The sequence below is a fragment of the Anneissia japonica genome, unplaced genomic scaffold (genome assembly GCF_011630105.1).
Source record: "Anneissia japonica isolate Jap-2015-1 unplaced genomic scaffold, ASM1163010v1 scaffold287864_len1152817_cov193, whole genome shotgun sequence".
NCBI classification, from domain to species: domain Eukaryota; kingdom Metazoa; phylum Echinodermata; class Crinoidea; order Comatulida; family Comatulidae; genus Anneissia; species Anneissia japonica.
Window position 1 is genome coordinate 802,077 of NW_022710960.1, and position 11,606 is coordinate 813,682.

Consider the following 11,606-nt stretch of genomic DNA (forward strand, 5'->3'; position numbering starts at 1 on the left):
AGACCTAGGCCTACTTCTTCTAGTTCTTATAGGCTCATTCCCACAGCCATTGAAATTTTTTATTTGACCCCATGTCAAAGGTTATATTTTATTTATAAATGCGCCGAATGTAAATACGCCGAATGTAAATGAACGTAATGGTAAAAGGGCCGAATGTAAATGCGCCGAATGGTAAAAGAGCCGAACGTAATGGTAAAAGGGCCGAATGTAAATGCGCCGAATGTTAAGCTGTTACCGAAGGCAGCGATGGCGTTCCATAAACAAGATGTAAATTACCTGAGGATTGCCGCTATCAATTGTAAGCGCGGAACCAGTACTGTGATTTATCAATCTCAGCTTAGCAAAAATGTCAAGTCAAGTAGCTAAGCAAAAATCTTTAAGCTGATTAATTTATCAAACCGTCTCAGCATGAAAATCTTAGCTAAAACATCGTCCTACATGGCGCATGCGTACAATCGACTTCTTGTAGCTTATAGAGGGCAGCAAATATTTGCTTACGCATGCGTTAAAGCCATTTTTGTGATTTCAACCGGAAGTGAACTGTCAAATGTTACGAGAGATTCTAGCCTGGTTCTCACGAGACCCCTAGTATCCGGATCGGGAGCTAACCGTTAGCGCTTACCGTTAGCACCTGCGTGAGAACGCCCGATCGGTTAGCGCTAACCGTTTCGGTATCCGGATACGCTAACGGTTAGCAAGCGCTATCGGTTAGCAAGTTGAGGGCGTTTCTATCATCAACCAATCACACATAATAATAACAATCACGCATAATAACAATAATAATATTAATATCATTAATAATAGCATTAATAGTGAGAAGGTCTTTGCTAACTGTTGTATTTCCAAATACCAGTAAAATACTTTGTTAAACTACTTTTTTATTCTCCTCTGTTTAGAACTTTTATATTTTGTTTTGCTCGTTGTTTTTCTTTGTTTTGCTTTCTTTTTATAATTTTCTTGATTTTGTATGTTTCCTCTTTGTGAACGCACCATCATTCTGATGTGTGCCGCTGATCTAAAAGCGTATGTTCAATAAATTTCAGTTCAGTTCAGTTAATTTCCAGTTTCTTATTGGCAATGATTCGATCATCATATTGTTGGTATCCGGATCGGGATTTTCTCGCATGGACGCACGGCAGCTAGACGAATTTAAGCAAATTTTTTTGCCTATAGCAAGTTTGATAAATCCGCCCCGGGGGCACGTGCCCTCATTTTGCCATTTCAATTGCATAGCAATGTTATGTATTGAAATAACGCTACTTATCTATTCTGAAAACGTTGTGCCCCACCCTCCCCCCCCCCCTTTGAAAAATTCTGGATCCGCCCCTGAATTGGCTCTCCTATAGGCCTACACGTCTCAGTACATAATTATATGAAAAACAAATATAAAGGATCACCAAAAAAATATTGGAATTAAAATCCAGGTAAAACATTAACAATTTACAGTAAACGAAGTCATGCCTATGTCAAAGGTATTTCATTATTAATAAGGCATATTAGCAGTAAGGTGTGATTACACTGTAGACAAGAAAACTAATTGAATCATGAAAAATTTGTCTCAAATCTCGCGGATCCCGAGATTCTTCAAGTACCCTTTTGGCTTGACGGACCCTCGTGGACCCCAGGTTGGGAGCCACTGGATAGCAGGCTAACGCTGGTACACCTTACTTTTTTTTCAACCGTGATTTACAGACAAAATATTCAATTACAGAAAACAAAAAGAAAAAATGCAGCAGAGTACAAAAAAACTTTTGTGGTCAGGTTTTTTTCCTCATCAGTCACAAATTTGGGAGCTCCTGGTGGCGCTAATACATTCCGCGAAATTTTGAAATCCATGAACATTTCAATTCACGTCCGGTCCCAGCTTGGCTAGCAGCGCATCGTCAAAGCTCAGCTGACTTGTCCAAACTTGCTTGATACTCCGGCAACAAAGGTGTAGGCCTAGGCTTATTTGGGCTCTGCATGTATTTTGTGTTTTGTTGTACTGTATCATTAGCCTATATAGACGGATACCATTATAGACATATAAATATTATGAAGAATTATTTGTTAATAGTACTAATTCTTGCTTGTCTGTCCACACAAAGCTTTGCTGGCATTTTAAGTTGGATGTGGAGTAAGTCTAGCCAGCATGATGATGAAACCCGAGGTAATATAAATGACCAGGTAGACGGCGGCGATAAAGTATCACTCGACCTGATGAGAAGACGAGTCCCCTTCGAACTGAAATCAGTGGAAGAGAAATTTTTATCAAGTGGAACAGCATTAATTCAATTGTCCGAACTAGATAGTTGTCAACATAAGGTAAATACGGACAGTGTGATGAAAACAACATAATTTTTGAATGGATATTATTATAAGCCTGGGCTAGGCTAAATGATAAGAATAAAGATAGATTAGGAAAAAGAAGGCCACTGTTTGCCCTATTCCTAGATGGATGTCGGTCAATCCGTACCCAAACAAACCCGTACCCATACCAACCCGTACCCACTTTGGTCAAACCGTAGTTTAGTTTAGTTTGGGCCCTACCTAAGCTGGATGAACGTTTCGTATGGGTCTGTACCCTAACTGCACTGATCATCTGATGAGGCCTGGAAGGCCGAAACGGATCCGTCTGCAGATACTGTATAGGGATTCCTTCCAGTGGATGCTGATTTTATTTTGTCATTCTGATCGGATTTTCTCTACTGTTCCGTTTTAATTTTAAATTGTTTTGCATTATATGGCCGTTTGCTGTTTTATGGGTTTTTCCCATTTGCCTTTCAAACTTCGAACCTGCGACCTCTCGCTGACAAGGCGAGCGTCATAACCACTAGACCACGAAGGCTTCATGGTTCAACAGGTCCAAATACCCGTTGGGAACATTGTATTACACAATGCTATGCCTCAAGAGGGCATTCGGCCAGATAAATCTGGAAATACAGCTAGAAATACTGTCGTATATCTGTCTCTTATACACATCTAGATGTGTATAAGAGACAGCTGTTGTATTTCCAAATACCAGTAAAATACTGTATTTATGATAATGATAGTCGTAGTAGTAATAACAATAATAATAATAATAATAATAATAATAATAACAATGATAATAATAATAATAATAATAATAATAATAATAATATAATAATGATAGTAATATTGATATCATTTATAACTGCAATAATAGTGTGAAGATTTTCGTTAGCTTACTGTTGTATTTCCAAATACCAGTAAAATACTGTATTTAATTACTTTTTTGTACTACTCTATTTTGAACTTTTATATTTTGTTTGCTCGTTGTTTTTCTTAGTTTAGCTTTATTTTTATAATTTCCTTGATTTTGTATGTTTCCTTTGTGAACGCACCATCATCCTGGTGTGTGCCGCTGACTAAAAGCATATGTTCAATAAAGTTCAGTTCACACTAGGGGTCTATCTCGTCTGTCATTCCTATGTCTATATTAAACAAAACAAATAAAAATAAAATGATCAGATATTGTAAAATGAATGAGTAACAGTAATATTAAATGCATAATCTTTATGTACTTGTAGATATTCCGGATAAATCCTTGTCTCTGGATCCACCTCATAAGCCCGTGTTCACAGATTCCACACACAGAGAGCAGATGTCAGGTAAATCGGTTTATAAAGGCCTAATAATCACAGTTTTTAAAGAGAACAGGCTGTTATCACGTCTGTTCTTTCTTCATTTTAATTGCAAAATACGCAGAAAACTTTGTTATATGTGTGTGTATTTTTATTCAGCCAGGCTATGATTTTTAGTGTTTCATAACCTTCCTATTTGAATTTTCAGGTGATAGCTGATTTAAATACATTATGCGAACACATAACAGAAGAACAACTGGCAAAGCTTGGTGTCGCTCTTCTAAACTGTCAGTCAAAAGCAGAAGGCCGGCCCACCTATGTTTGCACAGAGGAGATGGTAAATTTTATTTCACCCCATTACCAAGACTCATGACCTTTCTGTTTGCTCATGCTCATCATCATCATCAGATGCTCATGCTATGTTGTTTTACCACATGCCTTTTTACAGACTATGTATTAAACTTTACAGTAAATAATTATTTAACATCACTAATTATATTCAGTGATGCTTACGTAACATTGTAATAATTTAAGGCAAGACTTTTTTAAGCCATGTTTGGAATGATCTCCCATCATCACATCCGACAGTCTACATCGAACAGTTCAAATCTTCCCTGAAGAGTCATTTATTTAATATTTAAGTACTCAAACAACTTTTACCTTTTATCTGTTTGTAAAGCGCTGTGATATCTTTGATAAGAGCGCTCTATAAATGACTGCATTATTAATTAGGACAACCGCCGCCATGGAAAAATTGAAGTTTTTCTTTATCTTTATTGAAATCTCCAAAAATATGATGTAGATTTCTTCCTGATTATATAAATTTAAAGTATTTAAACATCCCATTACTACACTGTTTTTATTTTCTCCTCCACCTGGATGTTTTCGGCAAAACTATCTGCTAAAAGTCAAACAAATTTTTCTTTTCCTGTCCTCTGGCGATCTTTAAATAAATAATTTTGCAAAACAAGGTATAACAAAAGTCTCGCCTATTGCCATCTGTGCTTCATACATTTTTTTTTTCATTTCAGACCGTTTCAGAATGTACAGGCCCAATGGATCCAAACACCTGGAATGCATACCACATCGTTAGTAACCGAGCACGCTCAGTTTGCTACTCTGTACGACAGCAGCAATTTCAAAGTAAAACTCAACAAACCGTGAATAATTTAGCAGCAAGTGCTGCGAACCAGCTGCAAATTATGAACTTCTTACAGGTATTTAAATGCATCTGATATTTTTGAAATTTAATTGACAATGGACAATATGATATGAAATGAAACTGCTTGAAAATAAAATAATTTTGTCAATATTGATTCTGATGTTATAAAAGCAAATCATTTAAAAAAAATACTTTATATAATGTAGATGGCTGCTATTAAGAGGTTCACATTAGCAATCTAACCTGCTTGCTAATTAGCTAATTTAATTGATAAGGAAAATAATTTGGTAATTTTAGGAAGGTCAAGAAACATTAAATGGAATGGCAAAAGAGACATTTGAAACAATCTCTGAGAGTCAAGAAGAACTGATGTCCAAGCATGAGATTTTAAAGACCTCTCAGACGGAGCTCCACCACAACATTGAAGAGAACATGAAGGATTTGACAAGGGAAAAGGCTCTGATTGCATCAGGCCATAAGGAGCTTGCTGATATGACGGAAACAATACGCAAACAATTAGGTACAAAGTTACTTCCATCCTCTTTAGTTCCTTCCATCCTTTTCAGCTGCAGTACTCTAGTTCCTTCCATCCTCTTTAAATGTAGTAGTTCCTTCCATCCTCTTCAGCTGCAGTACTCTATTTTCTTCTATCATCTTTAGCTGTAGTACTGCATTTACTTTTTTATTTCAACTTTATTTAGAGCTTAGGTAACCCTTCCAACTGGGCCTGGAATGCCAGCTGATATTCAGGCCCCTCTATCAAATATGTATTTAAGACAGAGATCTTATAATAACAAGATAGCGCTCTCCACGATTCTACACGTAACAAATAGCACGTAACAAATAGAAGCGTCGATGTTCAGTGAAAAGCAGTAGAAAGTACAGTAATTGTAATGGAAAGAGGGCATCCTAGTTGTTGCTATGGTTGTTCCAGAGTTTACACATATATCATAGATGTCTAAGTTCAAAAGTAATTGTAATTGCAAGAGGGCGCCATACATTGCATTATTACAGAATTTACACGCAGAAATCATGGAGAACGTGATGTTGTTATTATAAGATCTTTGATTTAAGATGACACAAACAACAACTAAACCTACAATACTGTAGTTCCTTCCATCCTCTTAAGCTGCAGTTCTGTAATTCCTTCCGTCCTCTTCAACTGCATTACTGCAGTTCCTTCCATTCTTCTTCAGCTGCAGCACTATTGTTCCTTCTATCCTCTTCAGCTACAGTACTGTAGTTCTTTCCATCCTCTTTAGCTGCAGTACCATAGTTCCTTCCATCCTTTTCTGCTGCAGCACTGTAGTTACTTCCATCCTCTTAAAAAATGCACTCAGAATATCCTTCCATCCTCTTCAGGTTTAGGACTTTCCTATCCTTGATTTTAACCTCATTTGCTCCTGACAGCTGATTCCTAATTATTTCTCTGAAACTTTATTTTTACAGAGAATGCTACGCAGCAGCTTTTTGCTCAAGGGGATGACCATCGCCAGAATCATCAGGAACTGCTGAAAGATCTGCTAAGTATACAAGATAAAGCTAAACAGGTCTGGAATAAACTAGGTAAACGATGCTTAACAACTGCCTCAAAATGTTCTGGAAACAATCCTTTTATTCATTATAATTTTATAGTTATTGTCATTAATTAAGATTATTTTATTTATTTTTCATAAAATTTGCATGTGGATTACATTTAAATTTAAAAGAAAAATTAAGGTGTGCTTTAAATTTTTGTCATTGTAATTTTTATTTTTTATTGATAACTTTAGATGACAACATGGAGCATGTTACCCTGCACCAGAATGAGGCGTCCCAATATTACCAGGATGCCATGGATAACATGAAGAAGATGAACGACACGGTAATCTACCTCGTCAACCGCGTCAATGAGATGCAGAATGGCATCGATAAACAGCTAACATGGCTCTCAAACTTAGTGCAAAGCACAGGTAAAGTGACGTGGTAGAGTATGTGTATCAACCATAATGATGCGTTCATCTGGATGATGTCACTCTTCTTTAAAAATAAAATTATTCTTATTACATAGTACATGTTAATGTTTATTTTACATGTATCCAAATACAAAATCTTCGGATGATATCATGAGATAATAGTGAATAGATCTATTTAGTGATGAGAGCCATGTGACCTAAATTGAGTAAAAAAACATGCATGGTGCGTCAATTATGATGGCGTTTGATTAACATTGTCTTCCAGTTCTTGTCCTAATTCTGTACTATAAAAAGTACTATAATTTTATGAGATATGAAAAACAGCTCCACTCTGTAAGCCTCACAATGAAATGAGACTAAACCAGGCTCTGTGGGAGAACAGTCATGTTTATACTTACTGTGGGATTGTGGAAATTCAAAGGCAACACAATATTCCTACAAGATGGGAACATGATGTTTATATATGGTTTATTAATAAATAAACCATTAGACTCTCTCTTAATTGGAAAGTCTTATAAGTTGGCAGTTGATACTGTAATTTTTTTTGTCATCATTAGGTACGAGCCTGGATGTAGTGTCAATTTGCGTGCAACATGCATGCTACTTTGTCCTTGCTGCTATTGCAATCACGTTCGTGTACACACCAGTGTTCTCACGCATGATGCTTCTGTTCCTTGTGCCCCTGAACGCATTGGCTGAGATTCGTCACATGACAAGCTTAGATTTTGCATCAATGACCTTTGTCCTCTTCATCACAGTTATCAGTAAGTCATAGAATTTCCTTATTTAGTCTAATTCACAAAGCTGAGAATATGTTGCATATAATAATAATAATAATACCGGTAATAATAATTCACACTTATATAGCGCATAATGCGCTTTACATCAAATTATGAGAACAAAAAGCATGACAACTTTACAATAACATAAGGTGTGGCAAAACAGCGATTTGTCTCAAAGGATCCCCTAGGTTGTGCGAACAAAGGAGCAGGTTTCACATTTACCCTGCCACAGGCGGCCGGTGCAACCAAGGTAGGGCTACCGCCCGATTAGCCGACTCAGCTAATAAGCTGCTCTAAGTTATACAATTATTTGTTAGAATAAATGGGTTTTGAGTAGTGCCTTAAATGTATCCACAGATCGTTCTTGTTTTATAATTAGTGGAGTATTAAAGGAGTGGAGTGATGTGGTTGGTATTAAGAAATATATACATATTTTTTTAACTATCATGAAAATAATTAAACAATCCTTTTACTTATTTTTATTTCTCCAGTCAACTGGTTAGTTATCTTGTTTTACAATGTGAAAGATCGAAACAAAGACCCAGTATCTGTTCCTGTGCATAATCCAGTTCATCAGTCACCTGTGGCTCTGCCATCAACATCACCAGTAGGCCTACCTGAAAGGTAAGGTTGATATTTCAATGACATTTGATTGTTTCATGTCCAAATAAACTCCACACACTCCTTACCCCAAGTTTCGTAGACTTGGTTTAGAGATTGTTGACAGTGATGACTAGCTTTTTTTGTTGTAATTTGTAGCCTTAATTTTCATTAATTATCATACATTTCTTATTGGGGTTATATGTTACTCTCCAAATTATGGTTGGTAGTAAATTGCTATTTGTATCATTCTCATCCAAAAAATATTTGTGTTGCACAAACCCGAATCTAGTGATATAAAAGCACGTAATTTTGTGTTGCACAAACCCAACCAAAATCTTGAAAATGGAGGGTCAAGTTTTTTTGGGCAAGAATTTTTTTTTTTTACAATCTTTAATAAATAATATTTAATAATAAACAAATATTTATGAAAATGTATGAAGTGACCCATAATTTGGCAATGAACACTAGAATTAAGCTTATTGTTATTCATAAATTCACTTTTATTGTCCTTAATATCTTAGGTTCAAGTTAGACAATGATGTCATTAACCTTGCCAGTTCAGAATACTCCAGTATTAGTGACAACACCTATATGCCAAACTCGACTAGAATTCTTGCATCATCCTGTGATCCATCCTCTTCTGACACAACCCTCTCAACAAGTTCCATGCTGATGCCGATTCTGGAGAGTACCCACATGGATAGTACTGCAAACCATCCTGATGTCACTCCAATACCTACTGGGACAGAGTTTGCTGGAAGTTTTGGAAGTAGTACCTTCAATCCTGCCAAAAGACATCTTGGGGTTGTAATGGAAAACGTCACATCAGCAACTCCAAATAGTAAAACTGACAGTGCTAAGAAAAGGTAATGGTGCTGATAACAACATCAATAAAGACAGCAACAACAGCAACAATATCAAAAAACATACCACAGTATATACAAAATTAGGGACAGAAAAAACAAAAAGCAATACACTACAGAAATATCCATTTGAAAATTCAGTAACCAGATAGAAACAGTAGCAAAATGATTAAAAATATACAGTATATTAAAAAAAAACATAAGAAAACAAGTATTGCACATAACTCGTATAAATACAATGAACCAATTAATATAATTATTAGATATCAATTTTTTTTTAAATTGCAATTGCTGAATTATATTGTACAATTGTCTTTGGGTTTTTTTGTGTGGGTTGTCCTTGGTGTTTACACCAAATAAATCCAATCCAATCATTTTGTTTTTAGTTGTGGAATAAGAACTGTGCTTATGACAGGAAAATTTAACTCCGAACCCTGTAGTTGACTTCAACCAGCAAGCTGCAACTACACTCCAAAGGAATTTTATCCACTCATACCATTGCTAGGTTTCTTCACCATTACCAAAGTAATTCTATTTTCAAAAACGTTTATTCTTTTATGTAGATCACGATCTGCAAGCCCCAATCGCCTGCCGTGCAGTGGATTTACCAAGACAGGACAGCCTTGCCGACTGCCTCGTGCAATTGGAAAAGGGTTTTGCTACCGACATACTGAATAGTGAAATGCATCTAATCCCGCTTTCATCCATCTCTAAGTCAGCAAAACACCTTAAAGATGAAGCATGTATATTTATAGTGGTTCTACCAAGTCACTCATTTGGCTTTAGCGTCACATTGTCAATAATTATCTTATGATCCAAAGCCAAAAATATCCGCATTAATTTTTTAAATACTACAAAGCTATGTTCTTACTAAGCATGCACCATCTACTGAATATGCTTAAAAAAATTTGCAATCTTTCTGGTGTATGAATTGAATTTATAATCTCAACAAAAATCGTTATTGTTAGTATACATATTTTTTTTATGAACTTTTGTATTTTTGATAACCAAGTACGTACTGTACTGTCATTTTTCAAAAGGCTCAGACAATCTAAAATGCATTAAGGCCTATCCTCCAAATGTAGGCCAATTTTTACCTGATTTTTTGGTTGTAAAAAGTGGTGGAGAAGCCATTTCCGGTCATCTGAGGAGATGTTAATTTTCCTAAGGAAATTTAATGCCTGCCATTTGCTCATACTGTTCTTGGCTGGCATCTGTGTAATAATTTAAAATAAAATTTAACCACCAAATCTAGTAAACCGGTACACACCTATAGCACAAAGGTATTACAAGCCAGGCACACACTACTTCCAGTGGCGGATCCAGGAATTAGAGATATAGAGGGGGCAACTGCTCCCCCTTTTGAATTCACCTATGTCTTGGTACGACCATTGGCTAACGATTCCATCTCCGCTCTCTGTGTGAGGCCTAGACAACATGGTGCCATCTGTTGACGGCAAACTGAACAGATTGTCATTAAAAACAATCCCTGCTCATGTGCCTTGTTGCATTCTTTTTTGAAGCACATGCCCGTTTTAGATCGAGTAATATGGAGCTTTCATTTTGCACGACAGTGCGACGTTAGAACGGAATCAGTGATGCATGACCATCCTACGTCCTCTGCACAACTATGGAGGAAAGAAACAGATGCACAATGTAGATTTAGTTAAATTGCTTTCATGGGGCAGCAAGAAATCGGACGTTCTCGTATGTCCAGATGACTTTATGTGACATCTATTTGCAGTTCTACATCTACCGTTGTCATGCAATCGAAAGCTCTCTTAAACAGATACAAGTAATCTAGTTGTAATTGAACAGTGAAGATGACTTCTGTAACAGCACTCGTTTCAACCAAATTGTGAATTATATTCAGTACCCTGTAGTGTATTATAATATTCTCTTGAATTTACTACTATAATATATAATTAAGCATGGAGTGTATTAATAAATTAGTGATCATTAATTTATATTATATTATAATTGTGCTTCGTCTGGTTGATTTAGGTACAGTACTTGCTTCGCAATCTAATTATTTGTTGAAATCAAGTCCAACATTTCTCTTAAGTCTAAAAACAGCTACTTTTTTTAACTTCTGTTCATACTTATTTTTTATTATAAATATCTGTGGTCCTTGGATATGGATGAAGTCATATCACACCCTAATACTGTATGGAGAAGAATAAGCAATATTGCACCCATATACTGTACATATACAAATTACAAATATTTGTTGAACAAGACTTCGGAGTGATGACAAAGTTTAGTCTATAAAGGTGAAGTGACCCCTGTGAGAAAACCGTAGCTTAATAGTATGAAAGTGTAGGTAGAAACGTTCTTCAATAGCTATTCTTTCCGAAAATACTAAAATGTGAAATTGGCCTAGATGACCAACCTCAACCTACTATAAGAAATATATAAGGGATGCAAATTTGATTACGATTTGTTTTTGCCATTACATTTAAACAAACCCTACCTTTCATCATGATCAAATTATTACGTTTGTGGAAGTTACATGTTGAAGTGACAAATGTAAAACACCCCACCCTGAATATATATATATATAGATTAAAAGGCAAAATACTGGAAAACAACAATGCTGTGGGAAACAATGGCTGGATCTCAGTAGAGATACAAAAATGATAAGCAGCAGCTAAAAA

At 35.9% G+C, this 11,606-nt stretch overlaps 1 protein-coding gene across 3 annotated transcripts; it reads left to right on the forward strand.

Annotated features, from left to right (window-relative positions):
- The first annotated feature begins 1,838 nt into the window (after positions 1–1,838).
- LOC117107178 (protein brambleberry-like) lies at positions 1,839–10,595 on the forward strand. Of its 3 annotated transcripts, none has more exons than XM_033248775.1 (11): positions 1,849–1,964; positions 2,088–2,304; positions 3,793–3,921; positions 4,616–4,801; positions 5,044–5,266; positions 6,196–6,312; positions 6,519–6,698; positions 7,259–7,465; positions 7,975–8,107; positions 8,608–8,952; positions 9,513–10,595. In XM_033248775.1, exons 2-11 carry the CDS (start codon positions 2,110–2,112, stop codon positions 9,625–9,627), a joined length of 1,830 nt encoding a protein of 609 aa, XP_033104666.1. In that variant the 5' UTR covers positions 1,849–1,964; positions 2,088–2,109; the 3' UTR covers positions 9,628–10,595. The 3 variants fall into 3 exon arrangements, with proteins under 3 accessions (XP_033104665.1, XP_033104666.1, XP_033104667.1); XM_033248776.1 differs by having other exon boundaries at positions 1,918–1,933; XM_033248774.1 differs by having other exon boundaries at positions 1,839–2,304.
- The last annotated feature ends 1,011 nt before the right edge of the window (positions 10,596–11,606 follow it).